Source organism: Melopsittacus undulatus, chromosome 7, assembly GCF_012275295.1.
Source record: "Melopsittacus undulatus isolate bMelUnd1 chromosome 7, bMelUnd1.mat.Z, whole genome shotgun sequence".
Classification (NCBI taxonomy): Eukaryota; Metazoa; Chordata; class Aves; order Psittaciformes; family Psittaculidae; genus Melopsittacus; species Melopsittacus undulatus.
This window is the reverse complement of record NC_047533.1, coordinates 24,270,456-24,297,955: the sequence shown is the minus strand read 5'-3', so window position 1 is coordinate 24,297,955 and position 27,500 is coordinate 24,270,456. Positions and strand designations below refer to the sequence as shown.

Below are 27,500 nucleotides of genomic sequence, written 5' to 3'. Positions count from 1 at the left end.
AGAGAGTGACAGAAAAAGATCATCTGATTACTATCATAATGAAATCCATTCAACACTATTTTTTGACAAAAGCCATGAGTATTCCAAGTCAACATAAATGTTGAGCAGAAAAGTGCAATCCTTCAGTAACAGCTTATGCCATTAAAAATTATCTAGACTAATAACCTAAAAACCAAACCCAAGTTCATTCTTATTCTACTTACCAACCCCTTGCAAATCTGTAGATTATTGTTCAAAGTAATGTTTTGCCATAACTGGCATTTCTTATACTCTTTTGCAACAATACCACTAACTCTTTCAACTTAGCTCAACTTAGGTTCTCCCCCCTTCACTGGTATTCCAGAAAGAGGATCCCAACAAAAGCTCACTTCTTAGGCTGCTGTCTCAGAAGTCAACTACCAGCCTCTCCCTCTCATTTCCTTGGCCTTACAAACCAACACTCTACTGCCTTAATCCTCTGTTACTCCAGTGTAGCACAAGTTAAGTATGTTGCTTCTGCTTAGCTCACTCCTTTGCAAGAAATGGGAAAACAGCAAAAAAGCTGGATATATCACCCTAATAGAAGCAAAGTGAAGGATGCTGTTGATACACGGGTAACCAATGTACAGGGGAGTAATAGAGAGAAATTGTACAAGGGGGTTAAAGGAATTCCTTTGCTTAAACGAAAGTATTGTCTGTCCTAAGTACCTGCCATTGCTATCTTGCCAAGGCATTGATTACTGTTGGAGGGGGAGAAGCAGATGCTAGTTCTACTGACAAAAGCAGATGATTGGTCCTGCTGATAAGCCGGGGAGAGGCAGACTGGGTGACCAAGCCCTAAGATCATGACAAAAGCACAGGTGTTTGGTCCTACTGAGAAGCAGGGGAGAAGCAGACTGGGCACCGACCAAACCCTAAGGCCATGTCTGAAGGTTAAAAGGTGTAAAGTTTAAGAAGATGAAGACTCATTTACTTCATCTTGAAGACCCCTACCCACAAGTGGAAGACTCATTTACTTCATCCTGAGACCCCTGCCCATGACCAGAAGGGGCACTGCACAGGTGCAAAGGACCTTCCGGCTCATTATAATACAAAGCGGGGTAGATACTAAATATGTATAGGCGAATTGAGCAACCTCATGTCTGTGTATACCTTAAGAGAATAAATGTAAAGGGAGAACAAACCTGAGGTGTGCATGCTTTGGAGGAGCTATCCCCATGCACCTCAGCGCTGAATAAAAGCATACCTACTTTACAACTTTAACTAGTTGTGGAGTCTATCCACGCATCACTGTCCTGCAGCAAAATGGGAAATCTGGTAGTCACAAAGAGCTACAAAAGCAAGAGCAAATAGTTCAATACTTCCTGTTCCTTCAGACTCACTCAAGCTTAAAAGACAGAATCAAGTGCATCTCCAGAGCCTGAGCTTGTTGTTATTAAGAAGTAGAAATGTCACATAATTACACCAGTCATGGCTATGAAGTATAGTATGTGCTGCACTACCAGTTATCACCAGATCACATCTGCATTCTCAGAAATAGCTCTTGCTGACCTACAAAGGACAGAGCAACACTTATCTGTGAAACAATCAAATGTTTGGGGCAGGGCAAGCAGAAGAGAGAAAACAAGTCTATCTGAAGCATGTTAAAGAGCAGTTTTCCTAGATAAGAAAAGGCCAACATAAGGAAATGCATTTTCTCAAAGCACTCCTGTGTTCTTTGACCCTACTATCAATTTCAGTCTTGAAGTTTCTCCACATATCACGTTCCATTTCGTATCACTGTATTCACATCTATTTTCTGCAGTTATGCCCATTTTAGTAAAAAATACATGAGACTATTTCTGCATACTACTTTTTTTCCATGTACTGAATAATATACTATGTTACTAACACATAACTTGTACTTTAATGTATCTAAAGAGCTAAAATCATGGATAATGTGTGAATTCTGCAGTACTGGTAATAGACAAACTAGAATTTACGTATTTATCACAGTTTTACTTATTAAATGCACCTTAACCAGATTTTTCAATAAAATGTGTTGACAAAAGACTAAACCTGTGTCAACCTTAAAATTCTGTATTATTACATGTGTTTACAAACAAGAACAAAAAGGGATTGGGCTTTTTCTCCCAGTCAGCACACAAAACATCTCAAATATTAAAAACATCTTCATTTTGCAAGAGTTGGTCCTGGAGCATCACCAAGTTTTAGTGCAATTTCTTTAAGGTTTCTAAATACCTACCCTCACTAACATCCAGCTGTTAAAACATCGCTCTACAAAAAGAATGTAGGAGACTGTACTTCCATGGTAAGTTAAGCCAGTCTAACAGCTGCCATGGTCCTACTTTACTCCTGGGTCCTGGTAGAACTGATGTTAGAGAGGTGGCAGGATTTTGTGCAAGTGTTCATACAACTGAACAGCAAACATCTGAATTAAAAGTATCTTTCATTTTAACCCAACTCCCTGATTTGATTCACCACAAGCATTGCCAGGAAGAGAAGGAGCACAAAAGTGGTAAGAGAAGACCAGGCTGCAGCAGGAACGTGACACTACTTCTTGGCACTGCTTTAGGGCAACTGAAAAGAATTTTGAAACTTCAGCTCTAGGTGGCTGTCTAAACTATTTCTAACAAAACTGTTGCATCAGCCAGGGATACACAGAGGTATAACTGACACAGCTATGCTGGCATAAGCCCTGAACACAGTTATACAATAATGGCTTGTCTCACAAAGAGACAGCGTAGCTAAACTGGTAAAGCTATGCTATAAAAGCTGCATACATATCAGCATAACATGCACTCCCGTATTAGATAAGGGCCCTTACACACTCATAAGCTACATCTAGCTATGCAAGATTCTTACAGTGCCTAGCAGCATTAATCATGGGCAGGAGCTGCAAGAGCCTAATGAGTGCCACTGAGATGCTCAGCATCAGAACAGGCAGAGTGCAAGGGACTCCTGTTCTGGATAACTCCATCCAGGAAAGCCCCAGTGAACAAGCAATTCTGCAGGAATGCAAGATGCATTTTCCTTATCTTTTATGCACAATTCTGTCTTTGATGCAAAACAACTGAAAACCTTGCAGATAATACTATGTTTTAATAATCAGTTAGAACTACACTTTGAATTAGTCATTCTATAAACACACAAAACCATTTGATGCAGACTGCAGTCAATTCTGTAAGGCAGTCCTACTGAGGCTGCTAGTAATTCTACATATAAAGGAATCACAAGATTCAGCTCATTTTAAATTGATTATGCTAATTCACTCACAGTCCCAGAGCTTTAAGACTTGCAGAAATAGCTCAGAACAGTTTTTTTCTGTACTAGCTTCCCATATGGACACCCTTATTCCAAAGTGGAGGGGCTTACCTAAACATCATGAAGGTCCATGAGTTTCCAGAAAGGGAGTAAATACAACACAGATACCATAATTTCCATTTGCACATGCTACCTTATTTCACAATAACCTCCTGTACTTAAATACATCCTAACACAGCAAAAACTTGAGAAGACTTTCTCACAGTTAACTTTCAGCTAAAAATAAAAAGCGATACACATTTCACTTGAACTAAACTACCTATCTAGGTAAAGCACAGACTACTGCATTTGTGGGCTTGGGATTTACACACACACACACTTCATAAAACACTGTACAAACATATTCCAGAATCTGTTGATCTTACTGGCTAATAATGAATAGAAATACTGAAATAATTAACACAAATTAGTTTTCTAGTGTTCTGCGACAACAAAGGTAGACAGGATAGCCCCTATTATCATCCTGACAGAAGAACAATACAGTACCAGCTCAGCTCTCTTATATCTAAGCATAGCCAAACTGGAGTTGTACCATACAACTGACTGTGGTTTAGTGGGTCCAATAACGCACATATGCTAAATGAAGCTCCTTTTGTAGCCAGGGATATTCACATCGCTCTCCTGTGCAGACTCTTAGAATTCTGACTGAAGAGGAACAATCTATGGCCTGTTGTCTAACAACAGAGTATAATTCTGTTACATGTTCGATAACAGACACAGATCTGGTCCTCAAACAAGGTTACTTTTGATGCTTATAGATGTACTCAATTTATTATGCAGATGCTATTTTACTAAGTACTCATAGCAAGCATATTCAAGTGCTCCCAATTCAAATTTTACAAGTATTAACACTGATACAATCTGAAGGGAAAACTCTAGATAAGTCAGGAGCACAAAAGTGGACTACATCCCTAGAGTGCCTTATAGAATACAATTTCTCAAAATTCATACTCTTTGCCATAAAAGAACAAAATTGCTTATTTTCCTTATCTAAATTACAGCAAAGTTTTACCTAGTTTGTTAGAGACAAAAGATAAACTGCAATTATTAAGTTTAACCAAAAAATGTTTTCTCAATTTAATACCAGCACCAATTACTAGTGAGAAAGTGATGAAGTACAGTAACAACAACTATCCTTACTAGGATTATGAAACAAGCCAGAAACCATTTAACAGTTGAATAAATCAAGAACTACACTAAGGATTTGCACTAGCTTAAGAAGTTTAATACAAACAAAAAACATTAGACAACTCAGAACTGGACTATTAACCAGCACTTTCTTTCAATTTATAGTTAACACAAATTTAGTATGCTAAAACATTAACTCTATTTAAAGTTCATACTGAGTAAAATGAACTAACCTTAGGACTTGTACACTTCTTTCCTATTAAAGCCAAACTCCTAGAAACAAACACAGAAGAATGAACACAAGACTGGGAAGGTGAAAGGATTGGCTCATTCCTACTATTCCTTAGGTCCACGAAGAGTTGTGGTCAGGGGGTACCATCTGGCAGTTGCATCCCAGCCTCTAATCCTAACCTAACCCAGTCCTGTCACCAGATGCTAACTCTCTTTCCTCAGGTTAAGAGATTACCAGAGACAACCAGATGACCCTGACTCAAATGGAGATCAAGTCTTTTTTTCTGTTTTCCACTTATTCCCAAAATCTTTCCAATTCTGTCAACTGATATGTAGACCACTTACTATATTCCAGTCTCAAATGGATACATGTTAACATGAAAAAATGTCACTAATGGAATACAAGGATGAGCAACAGATATTGCAATCTCTTCATTAATATCCCCACTACCAATACTTGGGCAGCTCATAGGTCTGGTCAAATGATTACTAACATTATAAGTTAAGTATTTTGAATCACAAATTTAAGTAGTATTATGAATACTAGTGCTTATTAGCATCTGTATGATACTGATCCTAAAAGTGCAATGGTATTATATTCGTACAACTTGAAAAACTGGTACACGGTTCAGCTAAACAGGTGTAAAACTACAAGTAAAATAACAGAAGTGAGAATAATAAGCAGTTTTCTTAAAAACTTCCTAGTAAATGCATTTTGTTTTGAGCCAACTATTCTTTAGTTACCAAAAAAGTGACTTACAAACTCATTTGAAAGCAAAGATCTACAGATCTTTTCTGCATTATTTTCCAGTACAAACTTGAAGATACAACCAAACATCATAGATGGAATTATGAAAACCAAAGATGCATAGTAATGGTAGTTCGGTATCCTTTTTATGTAATTATAGAAAGCTGATCTAAATGTCTTGCCTAAAATCATAGGCATGGCTTAAAATACACAATAGACAAAACTCTTTTTGGCAATGTACAAAAGATCTCAAAACAAATATTTCAAAGTTAAGATGATCTTGACATTTCAGAGAAATGCAGCTTAAAGAGGTATTACAGGTCTCTCATCTGTACCTTCAGGTTCCAACCCAGAACTTGCCTAAAAGCCCTGATAACTTTGCATCTACCTGAAAAATTCAGCCTCTAATCTGAAAAGGAAGATGATTCATTATTGTCTTACAATAAACTATTCTGAACTAAAAGCAACAAGCCAACTTTAAAAGTCTTCAATTTGTTTACAGGGGAAAGTTTTACCAGGTGTAGCCACAGTCTTGGAGCCTCTCTCTGTATGTTTTACTTCACAAACAGAAAAAACCTTAAAAGAGAAACACATTGAAAATACATAATCATGTAGGAAGAAACCTGCATGGCCTCTAGTCTACCTCCTGCTCAGAGCAGGTCCAATGAAAGGTTGCTCAAGAACTTGTTGAATTTTGAGTATCTCCAAGAACAGATGCCACAATCTTGCTGGTCAATCTATTTAAATGTTTGACTACTATCACTGAATTCTTCCCAGTTTCTAATCAGAATTCCCATGTTCCAGCTTGGGTCTATTGCCCCTCATCCTATCCCTGTGCACTTAGCCCACAAGTTTGGGCTCTTCTCCAGAGCCTCTCCACAGGTATTTATGGGTGACAGGAAGACGCTCCTTCTAATAGTTCCCTCAACATCAGTTCTCTCATCCTCTCTTCACACAACATGTGCACAGAACACCTTGGTGTTCTGCTGGGCTCACTCCAGCATACCACTGTCCTACACTCAAAAGTCCCAGACTGGACAGAGTACATCACACATGGCCTCATAAGCACAGAAGAGAGGTGAAGAATCACTTCTGGCAACCCACTGACTAAATTCTTGATAATGCAACCTAGTATATAGTAGGGTTTCTTTGCCACAAAAGCACTGCTGAATCATGTTCAACTTGCTTTTCACTAGGTCATGCAAGCAGTCTCTTGCTAGCCTGCTTTGTTTACAGTCAGTCACCAGTCTGTATGTACTGATGCATAGTGCTTTTTCCTCCCAGAAGCAGGACTTGGCTCCTACTTCTGAACTTCGAAAGGTTCCCATCAGCCCATTCATTTCTCCAGCCTACTAAGATCCCTTTGCATTTTGCCCTGCACTGCACTCCAATGCACTGACACTTCCCCCACTTTTGTATCATATGCAAGTCTTCTGAAAGGCTGAACAGAGATTGGTACCAACATAATAATGACAGTTTAAAAGTTCTCATCTTTACACTTTTTTTAACTTTATACTTTTTAATTAACTAGGCACACTTTAGCTTTATTCACACAAACAGTTGTCCTGGTTTCAGCTGGGATAGAGAGAATTTTATTCTCAGTAGCCAGTACAGTGCTGTGTTTTGGCTTTAGTTTGAGAACAATGCTGATAAACACACTAATGTTCTAGTTGTTGCTAAGTAGCACCCTGATCAAGGACTTTTCAGCCTCTCATGCTCTGCCAGTGAGAAGGGGCACAAGAAGCTGTGAGGGAGCAGGTCAAATTAGCCAAAGGGATATTCCAGACCATAAAGCATCATGCTCAGTACATAAATCAGGGGCAGTTGGCTGGGAGACACTGATCCCTGCTTGTGGACAGTTTAGGTATCAGTCACTGGATAGTGAGCAATTGGATTGTGTATTAGTTGTTTTTCTTGGCTTTTATTTTTCATTCTTTTTGTTATCTCACTTTTCATTACTACTGTTGTAATTATTATTTTATTTTACTTTATTTCAATTATTAAACTGTTCTTAAACCAACCCAATTCTCCTCCCTGTCCCACACAGGGAGTGCAGGGAGTGAGCGAGCGACTGCGTTGGTACTTAAAGTTGTTGGCTGGGGTTAAACCACAACAACAGTCCCACTGCCCTCACAAAACTTCTACTAATTTCAGCATGACTGTTCTTACAGACCAAAAGTTACCCATACGTATTGGCAGAAAATGGATACTGTTTAATAAAATAGCACTGATTCAGGAGCCATAACAGAAGACATCTCATTCTTATACATTTGCATTGGCTCTATATGATAAATGGGAAGAAAAACAAGTGTCTGCAATTTCCAACAGGCCTTTCTAGCAATATTAAAGCACAATTACTACTAAAAGTTTCCACCTTGGTGAATTCAACTTCTAATATGCAAGACTGCCCAAATATAAACAAGACAAAGTAAGTTTTTCTGAGCCTAAGATTAAATGTGTATAGCTTTTCCAAATAGCAAGAAAATTTCAGAGATGCCCCTTAGCATCTTACTGTAGACTGACACAAATCACAAGACAACTACACACAATGGTAATAGCAAACACCAGAGCTACTCACTAGAACTTTAAAAGCCTAAGAAGGGATACAGTATTCAGACTGTTACCTTTTCCTTCTCCCTTCCTCCTCTAAATTACAAAAGCTCAGAGCAGACCTCAAAACAAATACCCACTTCCTTCAACTTTCCTTCAACTGTCTCCACTTGAGTGCTGTTTTGGATTCAAGCAAGTTACAAATTTTAACTGCCAATTCAGATATCTGTTCATGCAGATATTCATATTCCACAACTGCAGTCAAGTTTAATTTACTTTCAGCTCTATCTTGGTTTACCTTCCATGCAGATAAACCTATCTCTTGATATTTGTAAGAAAAGAACATTCTGTGGTTACAGAGATACTGACTCTCTTCTTGCCAGGAGGAAACTATGCTTTCCCAATGCATTGCCTTCACTACCAGAGTAGTGGTTTCACCTGTAAGAAATCTATCAGCCTCTTACTTACAGATGGCCAGAGAACACCTTACATTCCTACATGATAAAAGAAACTGGATAGCCAATCAGATAATGAGTCCTTTGATGCTAGCATAATATAAGTTCCTTAAAGCATAACACTGATGCTCTATTAAAATATGAAAATAAGTCATGCATTGTTTAATACCTGGTGAATTTCAACCACTTCTCAGCATCAGTGTTTAAGTGACCACAAGATGTTTCAACACATTTCTATTCATTGTTAAATGCTAGACTCCTCCTCTCATAAGACAGCTGCTTATAAACACAGCAGGTAATTGGCTACCTACTGCAGCATTCTAGTAACTCTGTTTTGAAATAGTATCAGTTAATCTTCACCAAAGCATTCTCCCACATATCAGAAGTGGGATACTGTTCTCCCTCCACCAATTTATGGTTTATCCATCACACTGTAGCCTCATACTTTTGTTCAAAATATATTCTGCAGCTTTAGAATTTCAGCCCATAAAAACAAGATAACAGATAAATGAAATGACAGAACAAGAGAATAAATTTGACCAATTGATGCCTTGCCTAGGCTAGGATTTGAAGTATGATCTAATGTGCTGCCTAGTCATTTTAGACTTTTAATACAAGCACAGTACAGTAGCCTTAACACATATTTAACCAGTTATTACCTAGACTAACTTTAGAGCTTCATCTTTGTTAAAGATGCAGGATGTCATCTACCTCCAAATTTTTAAGCTTTTTCCACACACAAAAGTAAAGAGTTTTATTTTATTATAATACTTTGGAGAGCACTCCTGACAAAGAAATAGTTGTTACTTTGATCTATTTAATTCAAGTATTAAAGAGATGCAAAGTTATAACTCTCTTAAATACACAACATCCAACTCCATAAGTTAACGTGTAGGGCTTATAATAAAACTAGAGATAATAAAGCAAGAAGAGCAAATACATTTCTCTTGTTTAGGTGTGAAAAGAATGCTTTTACAAAACATACAAGAAGTCCCAGATTAAACTTAAATAAATAAATAAATAAATAAATAAATAAATATCTGTCATAGCTTATCTGGAAACCAAAGAACAAGATAGTCTAAAATACACCTTTTGGCAATTTCCCAGAAATGCTATTTACGTCAAGGAAACAGAAAGAGCTAAGTAACATGAAAAGTTCACGCAGTCAGATGAATAGCAAGGATCCACCGCATCCTTGACCAAGAATACATAAATCCTTATCCACAGCAAAGATACACACACTTTAGAGAACTCTTTCTTCACTGATATTTAGAATTGAAATTTGGTGCTTCCAATATGTACTTCAAATGCAGGAGGAATTAACTGCCATCCAGCAGCTCCCTTTTAAACACTTTTCTGGTTCCACCACTGTATTTCAGTCCCTGAGCACTAGAAGAAGCTGAATAATAAACACTTCCTATGTATTATTTCCAAGCGTGCCTGCCCCTTTCCCATGTATTAGTGCTCATTCTGCACATACAAGGAACTGGGAGTGGTTGCTCTTCATGTTTAGATGTAGACCAAAACATCAAATCAAGAATATTTAAGTGCAGACACTGTGAGCTACCTTGCCTTTGGAGAGGGATTTGGAACTTCCAAATAATAGATTCACCGTTCATGAAGAAGTTATCTTGAATTTTTTTTTAAGAAAAAAAAGTTTAATAATCATTTACGTACACAAAACACACAGAAAAACATATTTTTCTCCTCTGTGATTTGTAGTACTTAGTTACACCCCTATTCACCACCTTACTCCATATGCTTTCATGCTCAGTGATACTAACACCATAGTTTGACTGCCTCTGAATGTACAAACATTCACAAAAACTTTGCTTGCAACTTGGACAACCATTGAGTAACACTGAGATTTTGCATTCAAGACAGGGGAATTTTTGTAGTCTGTAAACATCTATTCTATACATACTACTTCATCAGTAAAACACTCATATTTAGCTTCCTAACAGTAGAAAAAATAAGTATCAAACTCATCAGCATTGTAATTTTAAAATTCCATCATTTTCATTTCATAAGAATTGTGGCCTTTTGGGAAGCTTTGGGCAGCTTAAAGGCTACTTCACAATATTATTTATTTCCCACATTCTGTACTAAGCCCTTCAATGCATAGACTAAACAAACTGTTTAGTCTATGCACTGAAGCTCACTAGATCCAACCTTTACAGTAAGAAAATTTAGCATAAATCTCCCAAAAATCTGTGCCAATCATGGTTTCTTTTTCTACATAAAGCAAAGGGAAAGGGTCTTGTAGCACAAGACTCCTTTGTCCCCATAATACCAGCCTGTCATACTAGGTACAAGGTCTAGATTTTCTAGCTTTGGTATAAAGGTGTCCACCTAGAAATTTCTCCTAGTTTACAGGCAATTCTGTATTCGCTGTGGAACAGCTTAGCTCAATCAGCCCGGGCTCTGAAGGCAGCTGTAAAACAAGGCCCTTACATTTTCTAGGGGCTCGTTCAAGCTGCATAGCAACAATGCTGTTAGCACACTCAATTTAAAAGCACATCAACTACTGCTGCCCTGAACATGTTTTCCCTAGATCATTAGTATCCTTCAGAAATCATCCTCTTGACTTCTCCTCTGTGAATATGTCTAGATTTCTAAAACACTAGCTTTAGGAGTTGCATATTCCCATTAAAATTTCACAAGTATCTAACCTGCAACATCATCCCAAGTAGGACGACAATGACGACACAACCATTTAAACCTATCCGGCTGACGTCCACCAACTCAGACACAGACACAGCAGAATCTGCACTAATGTAACCCTGCAAACGCTGATGTATATCCCCCCAAACTGACCAGAACTTCTTTCATGTCCCCCTGGAAGTGGCCAGCTTCTCTTCCCAACCACCTCAGAACAGACTGTTCAGGAAACGAGGTAACATGACTGAAATGAGGAAAGCATTAAAAGCATCCATCTGAGGGTGAGTAAGCCTACAGTGGGATAAAGGAAGTTCTGCACTACAGTAACCTAAATAAATAGGGATCTTCTTGCAACCCTGTAAGAGAAACTAATTAAAGCCACGCTCTGCAGCCTCCAGCCCTGTGACGGAATGTGTGAGACCACGAACCCCTCCAATTCGCTTCATCACCCCCCGACTTGCACGGAGAGCTCACACCATCCCCCTTCCCCCCACCCTCCCCGACCGAGAGGCGCGTGGGCCCGACCGCGCGCGGGCGGCGGCACTCACGCGCGCGCGGAGGGACGCAGGAGAGCTCGGTCCGGGGGCGCCCCGCGCCGGGCAGGCCCCGCCCCGCAGCCTCCGGCCTGGCAGCGAGCTACCGGGTGCCGGGGACCGCTGCAGGGTGCCTGCCCGCCTGGCCGGCCTCCTCGGCCATGCCCTCCGCAGTCACCACCACGACCACCAACACACTTCCTAGGCCCGGCCTGCCGGCCCTGCTTCCCCCTCGGACGGCCGACAGCTCCCGCTGCCCGCTGGGGGAGGGGCTCCGCGGCCCCCTCCCCCCCCCCCAAGCTGCTGGTGGGTCCCGTCTCCCCGGGAATCGCCATATCCCTCCCCGAGGCCGTGGGACGGGCCCACCCCCATCGCGGGTAGGTGGGGCTGAGGGGGAAGGGGGGTCCCCGCGCAGGCTGGAGGGGCACCCGCACCCTCCCTCGCTGCCCACACTCATACACATACACGGGAAAAGGTGGTGGCAGCGCGCAGGGCTAAGGGGAGAGGCTCTTACCTCCTCACTCTTGAGCACCTCCTTGAACTCCCGCTTGATTCTCTGCACCGCAATGTTGGCCATCTCCACAGCGGGCTCCCACTCGCCGCCTCCGAGCCGGGCCCAGCGAGCTCCACCGCCGCTCCCGCTGGATAACTCCCGGCCCCAACCAAAATGGCGCCCGCTCCGAGCATGCGCGCTAAAGCAGGCGGCTCTGCCGCCGTTGCTCAGGAGGGGCTGCCGGGTGCGCGGAGCGGGAACTGGGGTTCCCCGACGGTCGGGGCCGAGCGCTGGCTGGTGGGGCAGCTGCAGGCGACCTTAGCCTACCACCCTCTGCTGCCCCCGAGGGTAGAATGCTGCCTCCTCCTCCTTAGGAGGTGTAGGGGTGTCGCGTCGCTCGCTGCCTGCCTCGGGAGACGCCTGCTTTCCTGCCGCCGCTCGCCGTGTCCCGAGCCGGGTGGGTTCCCTAGCGGCGCCAGTCAAAAGCGTGAGGACAAAGGTCTGCAGGTAGAGCCCTGTCTTCGCTGGCGGCGGCGGGCCACGGAGCAGAGCTAAGGCGGTTGCGTTGTCATGGCTCCCGCCGCGGGCAGCGCGGCCCGCCCGGCATTGTGGCCCAGCGCGCAGCGGCGAGGAGCCCTGAGGCACCGGACCGGGGAAAGGGGTGAAGCGGTGCCTTCGGGAGGGCTGAGCCGGCGGCTGGGCTGGACCAGGGGGGTCCTGAGGTGTCTGAGGAAACAGCTGGTTCAAGGAACAGCTGTCACGACTCCTGCTGAAGTCCTGAGCAAGAATAACCACGGGGGCTTTTACAGGCCTTGAGACTGCTCAACCTGCCCAGGTAGCAGTACTCATCCATTTTTTTTCCGCTCACTGGAGAAAACTGCAGCTTCTCGCACATTCCTTCTGCCCCTGCTCCTTGCCCTCCTCCCACCCTCGCCTTTCCCCTGGAGAGGCGGCTGCCTCCTCACACGGGACGGGGGGAGCATACAGGCCTTGCAGGCCCAGAAGCAGGCACCTTTGAGGAGGCAGCGTAAGGAAGTTTTTATGGATTCCATTACAAGATTTTAGAAACAGAGTAAAAAGTGAATGTCAGTCCTAACTGACTTACTTTTTATTGCAAAAGCAAACAGCAACCCACAGATACTGCTCTGTTTAGAAAACTGAAATAGGGGACCAGTAACCATCCCTGCTAGCCTGAAGTGCACAAAATACAGTATGGTATGGGAAAACTGTAGGCAAATTTTCAGAGGGGAGCATAAAATTGCATTTACAACTGTTGTTTATTAGGAAGTAGAGGCTTTCAAGACATTAAGGTCTATAGAAAGATTTTATAGTGCCTCTTATTAATGGTGCAGTGCAGGAGGACAATGTACAACATGGACATTTATCTCAACAAACATTAGCTTCTGGTATGACTGTCAGCTGCAAATGCTGTTTATTTATCTCCATTAGTATACACAACATTTTGACTATTATGTACACAGCAAAGAAAGACCCAGCTGATAAAAATAAAATACCTGTCAATATAATATATACAAATGTATATAGTCATTCTACTGTGTGCTTGCTCTTCTTCTACGGTTTGGCTGGAAAAAGTCCACTTTCCTGCAAAATTGTTGTACCACGGGCATCTGTTCATCGAATTAGGCCACCTTCAGACCAATACTTGTTTTTGATGCAATACACAATGCAGTTTTTCAGCTGTGGTTTTCAGTACTTTTTTGAGAAGGACTATTTTCGATGAGAAAATGAACATTAGCCAGCAGTGTGCGCTTGCAGCCCAGAAAGCCAACCATATTCTGGGCTGCATCAAAAGAAGCGTGACTAGCAGGTCAAAGGAGGTGATCCTGCCCCTCTACTCTGCTCTCGTCAGACCTCACTTGGAGTATTGTGTGCAGTTCTGGTGTCCTCATCATAAAAAGGACATGGAACTGTTAGAACAAGTCCAGAGGAGGGCCATGAGGATGATCAGGGGACTGGAGCACCTCCCATATGAAGACAGGCTGAGAAAGTTGGGGCTGTTCAGCCTGGAGAAGAGAAGGCTGCGTGGAGACCTCATAGCAGCCTTCCAGTATCTGAAGGGGGCCTACAGGGATGCTGGAGAGGGACTATTCATTACGGACTGTAGTGATAGGACAAGGGGGAATGGGTTAAAACTTAAAACAGCGGAGGTTTAGATTGGATATAAGGAAGAAGTTCTTTACTGTTAGGGTGGTGAGGCACTGGAATGGGTTGCCCAAGGAGGTTGTGAATGCTCCATCCCTGGCAGCATTCAAGGCCAGGCTGGATGAAGCCTTGGGTGATATGGTTTAGTGTGAGGTGTCCCTGCCCATGGCAGGGGGGTTGGAACTAGATGATCTTGAGGTCCTTTCCAATCCTAACTGTTCTATGATTCTGTGATTTTGCATTAGGCATGATTTTTAATGTCTTGTAGTGTGAGCTTGGGCCTTCATCTTTAGAATAATTTAGATGTCTAAATCCCACTGATAAATCTTAAGTTCCTTTTGAGGAGGTAGGCCTTGGATTCTTTGTGCATTCTCTGGGCCTTAGGCTTTTATTTGTAAAGTGAAGGTAATAACTTCTCTGCCTCTTAGAGCTCATAGGTGGAAGTTAGGTTCATGGTGTGATGAGCTCCTGTTGAGAACTATAGACAAAAATTATAAAGGTATTGCATAAAATCTCTGGGCTAAATGCCTCTTGTCTTTTCAGACAGCTCATAGAAAGAAGCTGAGCTTCTAATATTTAGATTATGCTCTGAATGGAGTGGAAAACATGACCTTTATCAAGCGTCAGAATCCTTTGTGTTCCTGTTGAGTACACTTGTATGTTTTAGGTAGTAGACATGCAGTAACTGCCACAGTAAAGGGCAGTGATTTTGCCTGGTTTGTATCTAGGTTCATTTTCATGTGCTCATTTTGATTACAAATGTCAGAGTCTGTTACTGCCAAAAAGCAAATCAAATTAATATGAATTACTGTATCTCTTTTCCTTAGTGCACCACACTCCTTTCCCTTGTCCTTAAATAGGCATCTTTCAGTTATCTCACAGATGTGCCATATTCACTATGTATTGTGTTAGTTTTATCTTTTGTAAAAGATAGATACAGAAAGGCTTTTGGAGGATAGAACAGAGTAGTGATGAGTTTTGCCTGAATGAAAACACTGCATAAACATCAGTCCATTATGTAATCATCATGCTGGGGCTATCCCTGTATATCTCCTATGCTGTTTTGTGCTTTACTAGAGTTTATTATTTTACAGAAGACTCTACAGGGTTTTAGGCCAGTACTGCGCTGTCTTTTGAATAGATGTTGAGGGGTTTGGTTTTTATTATAGTCCTGTGTCTATTCTCTGAATTAAGTTCTTGGTAGTCTTTCACCCTTAGAAAAATCCGAACACAAAATGTAAAACTGTAGTCCTTTGAAGAGAGTGAGCTCACTTTTTGAATTACAGAATTTTGTAGTATATTTTAGTTCAGAGATAGTTCTTTCATTGATCCCATTCATCAATGTAGCCTTCTAACAAGCAGTTCTTTCAATCGCAGCTTTCACAAACTGGCTGCAAATTGTTCTATACTTTTGCCCATTGTTATTCATCATAACTAGTAGAGTGGGAGATACAATTCTGGTTATACATGCATTGTTTAGTGTGTTTGGCATGCTGCTTTGAAATACTTTGGGAAGTGGGAGCAGGAAATATGGCGTCTGTTACAGCAAAAAGCAAATCAAATTAATAATGAAGTTCAAACTATGTAAGATTACTGCAGGCGGAAAGTTAAAAGGATCAGTGCCTATAAAGTAAATCAGTGATTGTAGGACTTCAGCCCAAGCTCTCAATATAGAAAGGCTGTAAATATTCATTACCTGAAGCTAGGATAACCAAAAATCCTAAATAATGTATCATCTCCCATGTAATATGGGATATATTATCTATCCTGCAACCTATATGTAGGAAAGTTCTCCTTATTCTAATGGAAAAGTGGCTCTTGTTCATGCACAAATTGTACACGTTGGACTCACTGGCCATACAGAACAGTCTCCATGTGCATGGTTTATCTGTCTGAGCCTAGGGATGCCTTCCAACCCCAGTACACTGCCTGGGGTCCACATGATGCTTATGACAGCATGAAGTATGATTATATTTTTGTTAAGATGCTTCATGATCTTTTTCTCATTTAAGTATTTTCCCAATTTATCTTGTTCATATCAATAGGCTATGTTTCCATTAGAATTACTCAGAGGGAATTTGGAATTGTTGAGATTGCTCCTTGGGATTAGGAGAAAATGCCATTTTTGAAACTGTATCTTTCCAGCATGTAACATTCTGATCCTCTTTTGCTACTTTGTCCCTTGCATAACAAGACTCATCCTCTCCTCATCTTGCCCTCTTTCGTTTAGAAAAATAAAAAATGTCAGGCTTGATCTTTCATTGTTGCTGGAGCTTTTCGTATTGGAGAGGAGGGCTGTCTCAGGAGATACGTATATTGATTTCAGGGGGTTAACCTGTAACATATTTTTGATTCTTATTTTGTTTATTTCATGAGGCATATATATGAGGATTTACTTTGCAGGCTGTATTAGTATTAGCTGGTATGCACTTTGCATTTAAATGTTCATATGCTCATTTATAATAATGCTTTATTAAAACAATTAACAACAAATGATATCCATAAACCAGGTTATTTTTAAACTTAACCATCTTTTTCAATCAAAGGTACACCTCTTTCTGTCATTCCAGCATTTAACAGAGGGGCATACATGCCAGAAGTTGTCTTTTTTTATCTGCATATCATTTAGCACATTTCAGAGACTACAGAAAAATTTAGGCTGCACGTTTATTGTCTGTCATCTTGTGTTCCTGTTATGGCAGCGTCTGGATGACTCAATTCATGCCGAAGATTAGCTTTATCATAAAAATAACTAACTGGTTGTGCAAGTTGACCGAGTATGAGTTGTCATCTTACCTTTCCTGTTCTTCCTATACGTGTCCACGTCCGGTTGTGCGGCCAGGTGTAAGAGTGCCCTCTCCTGGGCGAGACAGGGCTCACTGGCTTGCTACCGTGAGACGGATCTTGCTGCTGGGAGCTCTTTGCCTTTCAAAGAGCTCAGGCAGCGGCTACTGCCTTGTCCGGCGTTCCCTGTAAACGTATTGAGGAAAAACCTGGAGGAGGAGCAGGCAGAAAGTTGAAACAGTAGAACAGAAATTGTTCGGTGCTCCTGGCAGGGAGATATTCACTCACGATGTCTGCACTTTCCAAATTGTATTTTTCATGTCATTAGCAAGTTATTGATATGCTTTAAAGGGCAGGAAGTGTACCAACTAAACATCAGTCATCTGAAGTCATTCAGTTTGAATTCACATGATGCGATTCATCTGTCTTAGTGGAGTTAGATCAGAAATTAATTCAGCTATTGATTTTATATCAATCCATCAATCACTCTATGGCTTAAACAAGATTTGGCAAAGTTTTCATTAAATAGTTCATGTGCAGAAGTTTGTTGGTAGTTTAAGAGTAACACCCTATTGTTCTTCACTTGTTATGGGCTTTTATTAGAAATTGACAGGCTACCCTGGACTTTTCATTCATTTGGTGGCCTGGCAATATCTCCTAAATTCATGCTGTATCTGAACCTGATGGTTTTGGTGCAAAAACCTAGATACAAACAGCCTCAATGCTTCTAAGTCTGTTAGCAAAACAGACTTAAACTTCCTCTTCGTGGTTTTCAACTGATGCTACATACACCTGAAGGCCTAGGGGCTGTGTTGTGGTTCATGAAAGACAAAAAAAGGCAGTAAAAAAAAGCGCAGATTCAGCTGTGAGATAGTTCTTGTAATTCTGCAGGAGGCTCCAAGTTTATTACCATTCTTAATGAGCATCTATCTTGCAAAATCTGGCATCAGCAGACTGACAAGTTGACTAAAGGAAACTAAATACATTTCTTACAAAGGAAAAGGTGCAAAGCTATGCTCCTTTCTTCTTACAAATAGAAAATAGTGATATTTTTGAGAGTCCTTTCAAAATGAAAGTAAGATGGGAATACAGAAATAGTTTTCACAGCCTACTATGGCTATTATTATTAGTTTTATGAGTATTAGAGTTCTAAGGGAAGAGAGGATTTAGCCAGTAATATAAAGCATGTAGTCACTGTGCTGCATTGCTGGTAGATTGTTTTCTACTCAGAAACATTTTCTGCCCTAAGTGAAGTATTTGTACCATTTTAAGCATTTTGTATTACCACGTATTAATGTAATAACTTACAGTACATTATCAAACCTATGTAACTTTAGTTAAATATTGCAGTCTTCATAAACCATTACAAAGGGACTTAAAGGTCCCTTAAAAAGGCAGCTGGACAGCTTTTCCTGGCCAGCTGGATGACATCCTCTCATCATGTCTGTAGGATCTGTGACTGAATAACAATCCCTGCTATTTTAATGACTGTAGGGGATGAAATCAGATTCATGATGATGCTCAGAGAACCTCGATTTCATAAATGTCACTAGGACCTCGAAGCTGGAAGCTTAAATTGGTTGTTCACTGAAGTGGTAGCCAGGGAAGTACCTACATGCAGCAAGTAAGAGAGAAGATAAAGTGGCAGTAATATTTTGGAATGATTGCTCTGGGTGGAGTTAGTCTCTCATTTGGACAGTTGAGTTTAGAATTAAAACTGGAACAGCAAATTGCTATGAAGCATTAATTGAATGAATATGGAAATACAGAATAAATAAAAAATTAAGCCAGCTTCCTTTCGAGGAAAAGCAAACTCGGTCACAGCCTAATTGCACAGCATTGCTAGTCGTCTTGAGTTGCTAAAATATTTTCATATTCCTGACAGTGTAGTTAAGCTAACTGCTGGAAAGCTCTTTGTGTACAGAGTAGTCCAACTGACAGCATGTAGATAAAATTTGCATCTCCAAGATGCTTCCATCTGGCTTCATGCCTTTTCCTTTGAGGAGACAGACAACACTTATTTAGGGAGTGTATGTTGCAAACTGCCCTTCTACATCATTGCCAGGCCTTCTCAGGAGAAAAGGGTGAGACTAGACACTTTGTCCTCTTCATGTATGTAACCTGAGACCTAGAGCCATCAATGCAGGCTGCAGAGAGGTATATGCAGGATCAAGCTCCTGCAGGCATTAGTGTTGTATGGTATATGTGCTCCCAACTCAAAAAAGGTTTCCAGCCGTAAAAGAATATGGATTAAAGATGTATTAATAACCACAGTATAATACAAGAATATATGCAGCAAAATTGGAAACATACTAGAAGCCAAACCACAGAGAGAACATACTCCAATATACTTTGCATCAAATGTTATGAATCCCTTCAACATTCTCTCTGTTTTGTAAAGCACAGGACTTTTTAGTGATCCTGAAAGGCAGGAAAAAATATATATTTTTTTAATAAAAAAGAAATCTGGAGCTCTTGAATTCAGCTATTATTGCTTGATATAGCAATTTTGGGATTCTGAGGCTTTTTGAAAATTCTAACTAGAATTTGAACTTATTTCTATCAATGGCTATCTTGCTAAACTGCAGTATAATCTGTCATACTAAACTACAGTATAATCTGTCATGATGGGCACCAAATCTGCAACTGATGGAAGTCTCTTGGAACTGTCCACAACAAAAATTTACAAAATAGTACAGTTTGTTAGATATCATCCAGAAAGAACTCAATCATGACAGACTGGTAATTTATCAAGCTATACTGCCATTGATACCATACTAAAATATCTGCATTTTGGAAACTAGAACAATTTTGTGTTAGGAAAAAATCAAAACTTTTCTATTGATCTTACTACAGTAGAATAATAATTTAATTTAGGGCTAGATCATTAAATCTAAATCACTAGGCACTGTTTCAACCATAGTTAATTGAACTACATTTGAAGTCATAGAAACCAGTGAGGACCAATTCAAAGAATACAAATTAAGACAAGCTGCTTTTGTTGTTTTCCTAACCTCGTTGTCTCCAGTTTGGCCATGTGGCTAGCAAGAACATAGGATGTGGCAAGTTATTAGAAAACATTGAGGATAAAATCAGGTTAAACAAGCAAGGCTCAAATAGCATTCTGTTAATGTATTGGGTAATATACAGTTTCCCCAAACACGGCAGAACTAAGCAATTTCTCTGGTCTTTGCATCTATATCAGGCATACAGTGTTTCACAGAACAGTATCTAGAAAATCCCTGCTATTCTGTGTGTCTGTCTTTTCACTAATAGCATGTGCCTTTGTTTAGGTGAAAAATCTAGTTTAGATGTAAAGAGTTTCTTGTCTTGTACATTTTTATCGAATAAGGGGTAGCAATTTTAGCAGTTTCAGTGCAATATATACCATCTCATAAAATTCCCTGTAACAACTTTCTCATCTTCCTGACAGGGTGCAAAAAGATAATATTGTAAATTGGAAGTTGTCACTTATTAAAGGCAGTATTCTAGACTGTATCTATCTTTCCCCAACTAGAGGTTAGTCGTGCTGGGAGATACTCAGTCATGCTCTGTGACTGTCTCAGAGGATTTTGCAGATCCTATCTCTTAGTCCCAGGAATCTTGTAATGTTGCATTGTCGATCCCCTCTCCAAACATTCAGCAGACAAAAGATATTAACAGCACAGAGTGTGTGTATATATAGTGTCTTCCTGCACAGATATTTCTAGGTGTCTTACTATCTCTTTTTCTATTTTAATATTTTAATTAAATATTTTAATATTTTAATATCACCTATCCCAAATAATTTTACTCCCACTGAAATTATAGAGAAGGTGCTCTGCAGATATACCTACTCCTGGGTTCCCTCTGGAGTGGCACAGTACCATAGAACCTAGCATGACTGAGGTTGGAGGGGACCTCGCGAGATCATCTAGTCCACTCTTCTTGTTAAAGCAAGGTCAGCCAGAGCAGGTTGTCCAGCAAGACTATGTCCATTTGGGTTCTGAATACCTCTAAGGATGGAGACACCATAGCCTTTCTGGGCAACCTCCGCCAGTGTTTAACCACCACCACATCAAAGAAATATTTTCTTATGTTCTGCTGGAATGTCATGTATTTCAGTTTGTGCACACTGCTCTTCCTCTGTCACTGAGTGCCACTGAGAAGGGTCTGGCTCCCTCAGTAGTTTCTCTTGGGAGGAGTTGGACTTCTGCTGTAATATGGCACCAGCTTTTTCAGTAATTACCTCCAGTTTTAGAGACATCTATGTCCAATTTTGACCTTAGTAGCTTAACACAAAGTAAGCACAAGAACCCATTTAAAGGCTGAAAATGTAAATTCACACCCTTGAACACTGAATCTGTGCAGTGGTTTTGCACACGAATTTTGCATTACATAATTTGTAAGCTGTGAAGTGTGAGCTGAGTACTACAGATTTTTTTCTGACCTGACAGTGTTACCAAGTTCTGTAAATCCTAATATTTTTCTTATACCAAACCACTTGTAGTGTTTACAGCTGCTGTTCAATACGTTTGACATACTGCAGCAAACACCCAGCTGACGTGCACAAGCTCAAACCCTAGCATTACGTTCACACAGATCTTGGCCAGCTGAAAGAGCAGTCATTTCTAGTTCATTTGTCAATACTCATGCCCTAAGATCCAAAATGAAAAGCATGGTTGAATGTGCTACAGAAACCAGAGTATCACTTTAAGTGATAACAGATCAGATTCTTTTCCAGCAATTTGATTTAATTCTCTGTAGTCCATACAGAGATGCTGTCACATTTTATGTGATAAAATAGTGATTTCCAAGGACTGACTGGCAGAGTTATGCTTTTTGACACACCTCCTCAGTGATGCATGAAATATCTTCTCTCTTTGTTCTCTTTTTTCTTGGTAAATAATGCCTTGCTTTTTAAATGGATGGTTACTCTTAAATTTCAGTAATTTACTGAGTACTGCAAAACTGCATATATCCATTTCAGATCAGAGTAATTCCCAGCTCCTGACCAGGAAATTGTAATTATTTGCTGCTTCTTAGATGTAGTAGTGTTCCCCCCCCCCCCCCCCCCCAAAAAAAAATCCATTGGGGCCTTATTTTCATTTCATTCTCTCACATTTTCTTCTGCTGTAACATTCATCAGATCTACTGGCTTGCATTTTGTGCCTGGTTTGTCTGTTAAGTATGGTGGCTTCTATCAGATGTTCACTTGGAAAATGAACAGGGATCCATTTTTATTTCAAGTCTGTGAAGACCGTAACAGTTGAGGGTTCTGACTCATATTCAGAGGCAGTTTCAGACTGAATGCTGAAATGCCTCTGAACATAGATAGAGGGTGACATGAGATGTGTTCTTCCTGAGTGGCAGCAATTTTCAGATGCATACAGCAGTGTTAGTTGCTGGTAAGTTTGTGGCTGCAGATAACTTATGACTATGAATTGCAGTTGCTTAAGAAGCAGTTCACACTGTTTCTCATCTTTTCCTTGCAAGAAAGCCACCACAATCATGCAGCTGTTATTATGGTTTCTGCCCCAAAGGAAAAACAATCTGTTAAGCTTATAAATTTCGGTTCACATAGACCACATTTTTAGAGGAGATTTCCCAAAGTATTTGCAAAATATGTTCCTGACACTGATTGCATAATTACTAATCACAATGAAATTTAGTGGACCTTTGTCTCATTAACTTGCGTGGTTACTGAGAACTTATTGTTCAAATTCTACAGACCCATTTCAGCCTAGTTCAGATGGTATACCTTAACCAGCGAGTGTTATCATTAACACTTTGGTGGTTCACCTCTTCATCCTCTATTTTGAAATGTTTTTTGCAGGCCTGATCTTTTAAGTGTCCCAGTTGGGCTGTTTGCATTTCATAGTTACTCAAAGTTGCTAGTTGATATTCTAGTTAAGTGTAAAATAATCCTTGTAATTCCCTGGACTTCAGATTTCCTTCCTCCGTTTCCTAGTTTGGAAAACTTCATTGGCAGCTGTGATCTGGCAACATTACAACAATCCTTTGTGATCATTTCCCCTAGACCGTGGCTAATTTATCTCAAAGTCTGTGTCGGTGTGTTGCTTCTTCAGGAGCACAAAAGACCTCCATAGAGCCTATGGCAATTTCAGTAGAGTTTCTTCTTTCCACCAAGCCATATTTTTGCTGTGAGTTGTGACAGCTAAGATTGTGGTTGGATGTTTATTAAGCTTGTGTCTGTACATTCACAAAAGATCTCACAGTATAAATTTGGTTCTGTGGTGATCACGTGGCTAAATTTCTATTAAGTTACCCTAAGTACACCATATAGCATTTGTGCCAGCTAATTCACCCTCTTGCTGCCTAGTATCCTAAGGTGCTGCCTAGTATCCTGAAGTGTTTTACAATTCTCCCATGCTTCATGAGATGCCAGCCCAGCTGAATTCTAGGAATGTTTGGGAGCAACATTTCTAAGGAGTTGGCTTCTTTTCCCAAAATTAGATCCCTCTTTCCAAAAACCCAGTGTTACTGCCAAAAGGACACTCCTAACTTGCTATTGCCAGGGTACTTCATAATCTTTTCCTTTTCACTTCCTGGATGCCACTTTCAGACCGTGCTGTAGACGTCTTCCAAGTGGCTCTTCAGTGTTAAAATTTGCATTAGAGTTTCATGTAGATTCCTTCTGGAAATAGCATTGTCTACTCATTATAGACTGCATACAAGAAAAGAGGGAGCATACAGGAGAGGAGTTACATTAGAGGATTTGCCCAATTTCTAAATAATTTTTCAGATTTCATAAAACTGCTTGAATTGCAGATGAAGAGTTTCCACTCCACAAAGTATCTGGATGTGAGTGATACAATGCCTAGTGGCATGAAGTATGCAGCAAAGATGAGAAGCATGTCAGCAGAAAGAACTTCAGAATGGTAAAAGTGGTGTTCTCGGGTATCTGTAAACAAGCTCATCCATTATCTGGCAAGTTAGATCACCACATAACTCCTGCTTTTCCATTGCCTGTCAGGGCAGAAAAGCTGAAAGCTAGCACTGTGATGTGGAATGTGCCACCTGCTTGTTGCTTTACAAAGTGCCCAATGCACACTGCTTTCAGATGGTGGATAAAAAAAAATGTCATAGTAAGTTTTGCTCAGTTCTCACCCTCCTCCATTTCACAGGGTTATTGGTGGAACATTACCATCTTCAGCCCTTCAAGCAGAGTTGTTTTCATAGTTTTAGCTTAGAGGTGAGCAGCACAATTCTTTTAGTGTGACAAAATCAATGGATTTACTATTCTGTCCTTGTTACTAGCTGATCTTCAGTGCATTTCATACCTTTGTTCATGAAGTAGCCTAAGTCATCACTGCTTTCATCATAGTTTGACTGTCAGAAATGAGGCTTCATAGAGTGAGTCTGGAAACAGCCTCTGTATCAGGATCTCATTTTACTGCTGCATTGTGCACTAAATTTGCGAGTATAAGGGCGAGCAGATGGCTGAAGCCTGGGAGTAGGAAGATGAGATGGAATCAGTGCCTGCTATGGCTTGTTCATTTGCCCGTGGAAACCAGGAGGGCCAAAATCTGAGGGATGCTCTGGCAGAATATTTTATGCAAAATACCTAGCTACTTTCTGCTTGTGTATATGTAATTGCTGATTTGAAAGCAATAAGCTTCTGCATTATTTGATTCAAAGCAAGAGGAAGAGGTCACAGCTGTAGCTGTAAGTGCCACCACTGCATACTTGCTTTCTTGTAGGTCTCAGTCATCATCCCCATCAGCTCCTGCCTCTCCTTTACAGACTTTTTGTACATTCATATTATTTCTGAGAAGGCATCTGAGTCTTCCTGTCCAGCTCATAGTCTTGCTCTTCTAGTCCTAGAACTGTCCAGTCAATCATGATCAGACTCCATTCTCAATCCCAAGTATGCTTGCCACCCTTTTACCAATAGCAGACTGTTTGGCCTTACCCACAGGCAAGGAAATAGAAGTGACCAGTGCTCCTGCATCAGCTTGACAGGAGGAACCTTCCTCTCTACTACTGTGTAGTTGCTGTTGCTCTCCTCTCTTGTTTTAGCTGGGACTAGTGGCAAGCTGTGCCTGTTTGGGAGATTTCAGGATCTCAGATCAGTTTTCTAGAACAATGACTAGCCCCATGTTCTAGGTGTAAGAGACAGATAGGCAAGGCTGCTTAATGATGTTGGGAAGCTGTCTCTGCTTGCTTCTAGGATGGCTTGTTCCCTGATGAAGGGTTAGGATGGTTGAGGGAAAGAAAAGTGGGAGGAAGGATGCAGCAAACAGTCGATCATTCAGCTGCTTATGACCACCCTCTGATGCCATTGTCTTGCATAGCTTTGTGCTTGGCCAGGACAGCCAAAGTGTACTTCAAGCCAAGTGTACCTTGGTGTCACTGATATTCATAGGTACTGTTGCACTATAAACTTCTAGACAGACTGTCAAGAAACCTGTTCGCCCAGGAAAAATTGTAGAGATGTAATTTCATATTTCCAAAATTAAAGGTAAATTATAGTGTCTTTTGTGCCTTACTGGGGGTTCAGTTCCCTGGACTGAGGAAGACAAGAAGACACAAACTCAGCATAATTTAGATTATCTGTGTGATGACCTGGCTTTGTGTCAGTGCTTTGATTCACTGGTCAGTATTGCCACTGTTCAGTTGGGAGCTGAAGAGAAAGGGCTGAAACATGAGGTACTAGAATGGGTTGCCCAGGGAGGTAGTGAATGCTCCATCCCTGGCAGTGTTCAAGACCAGGTTGGATGAAGCCTTGGGTGATATGGTTTAGTGTGAGGTGTCCCTGCCCATGGCAGGGGGGTTGGAACTAGATGATCTTGAGGTCCTTTCCAATCCTAACTGTTCTATGAGAGATGAGAGGCAAGATCCACAGCAAATCAGGACTGCATGGCATGGCTAGGCTAAGGTAGCCTGCCTGCTGTTTCTCAGAAAGTGGAAGGGTTATGTCCAGGCCAGCCCTAAATGAGCAGAGTTAGCCTACCCATGTCTTACAGCAAGAGGTGGCTCTGCACACGAGCAATGGATGACTGGACATGCAAGGCTGCCAATTGGCAATGCACCTAGGAGTTGGCAGAGTAACGCAGGCTTGATGCCCAAGGCTAGAAAAAACTTCCAGGGAAAAACTGTAGCCATGAAAGGAGGCTCAAAAGCCCCACGACAATAGCAAGGAGGGATGAGAACAGCCAAGCTTGTTCCCCTAGATGGGCCACATCAGACTGTAGGAGGCACTGGTGCCATGAGGAGGTACTGACTGGTGAGAGCTCCCATCCAATCTTCCTTTCTCACTGTAATTGTAGCATCGTCCTTGGTTTCTGTCTTGAAGGAGGTAAACTACTCTTGGAAACACTAGAGGACAAGATTTTCTTCCCTATGCAATCCCCACTGCATTATGACATGGTATCACTGTTCCCAGGCCAGGATATGGTCCATCTTCCCATACGGGAGCATGACATCCCAGCTCCTTGGTTTAGCACAGGTAAACCCTGACATGTGAAGTCATGATCTGAAATCTTCCTTTCTAACTTCATGCCACAGCAGCTAACTGCATACTTTGGAGGATGTTTTAATCGCTGAGAAGTCTTGTGAGTCATGAGCTCCTGAACAGTCTTTAAACTTCTAGGTGAGAAACCGCACTGTAAATTCCCTCATACTTTGAAGGTGATGGCTAGTGGGCAAGCCACCAAAGTTACAGCGTGCGAAGCCCTGACCACGGGGCTGTGGCAGACCCACAAGCACACCAGGCCCCCCAGGAGCTACTTTCCCTGCACCTCCTCAGCTCTCACTTACTGGGGCTTTATTTTAGGGCCGACGCGTTGCGCCCCGGCACGCCGCGCTGCAGCGGAGCGCCCCAGCCTGCCCCGGCAGTGCTGCGGCCGCTCCTGTCTGGCAGTCGTGCCGGAGGCGGCGCGGGCGGCCCCGGGCTCCGGTGCGGGTGGCAGCCGCGCAGCGCAGGGGCGTGCGTGGGGGGCGGGAGCCGCGCGGCACCGCCCCGGCCCCGCCGCTGCCGCCGGGAGCCGGCAGATCCGGGTCTCGTGGCGCGGGCTGACGTGTGAGCCGGCCCGAAGCACGGGGCCGAGCCGCGGGGCCGCCTCTGCCAGCCCGACCGCGCTGCTCCCGTCCCGCCCGAGCCCCCGCAGCGGCGGCCAGAGCACGGTGAGCCGGGGCACCGCGGCGGGGAGCGGGAGGGCAGAGCCGGCCGCGTCCGGGTGTCCGCGGACACCCCCGCCCGTCGCTGCCTCCGCCGGGCGCGGAGCGGCGCGGCCCCAGGGGTGTCCGAGGAGGGGGGCGGGGGTAACAGCAAACCTGCTGAAGTACGGGAACGGCCGCGCTGCCGGGCGGCCGCCTCTCAGGGAGCCCGGGAAGGTAAACACCGGGAGAGCCGGAGCCGTTCCGCTCTCTTGTTGGAACCGGTGAAAAGCCGCTCGGCTTCTTTACAGCTGGTGTGACTCGGGGTTTCCTGGTTGGTGGGGTTTTAG

General features: G+C 42.0%; 2 protein-coding genes across 6 annotated transcripts in view; one reads left to right on the top strand and one right to left on the bottom strand.

The window, feature by feature from the left end:
• The window catches only part of UBE2K (ubiquitin conjugating enzyme E2 K), a 44,306-nt gene extending 31,633 nt beyond the window's left edge, over window positions 1-12,673 (bottom strand). Inside the window, exons 1-2 of one of the 2 annotated variants that reach the window (XM_031048898.2) lie at window positions 12,124-12,673; window positions 4,665-4,704 (exon numbers count right to left, since the gene is read on the bottom strand). In XM_031048898.2, the coding sequence (XP_030904758.1) occupies window positions 4,665-4,704; window positions 12,124-12,296 (213 nt within the window). In that variant the 5' untranslated portion in view covers window positions 12,297-12,673. The remainder of the gene's footprint in view (window positions 1-4,664; window positions 4,705-12,123) is intronic. The other variant, XM_005149121.3, reaches the window with a different exon arrangement.
• The window catches only part of SMIM14 (small integral membrane protein 14), a 58,600-nt gene continuing 42,799 nt past the window's right edge, over window positions 11,700-27,500 (top strand). The window contains exon 1 of one of the 4 annotated variants that reach the window (XM_005149124.4): window positions 11,700-11,986. In XM_005149124.4, the coding sequence (XP_005149181.2) occupies window positions 11,771-11,986 (216 nt within the window). In that variant the 5' untranslated portion in view covers window positions 11,700-11,770. Of the gene's footprint in view, window positions 11,987-12,340; window positions 12,610-27,033; window positions 27,178-27,500 lie in introns of those variants that run through there. The other 3 variants (XM_031048900.2, XM_031048899.2, XM_034064676.1) reach the window with 3 other exon arrangements.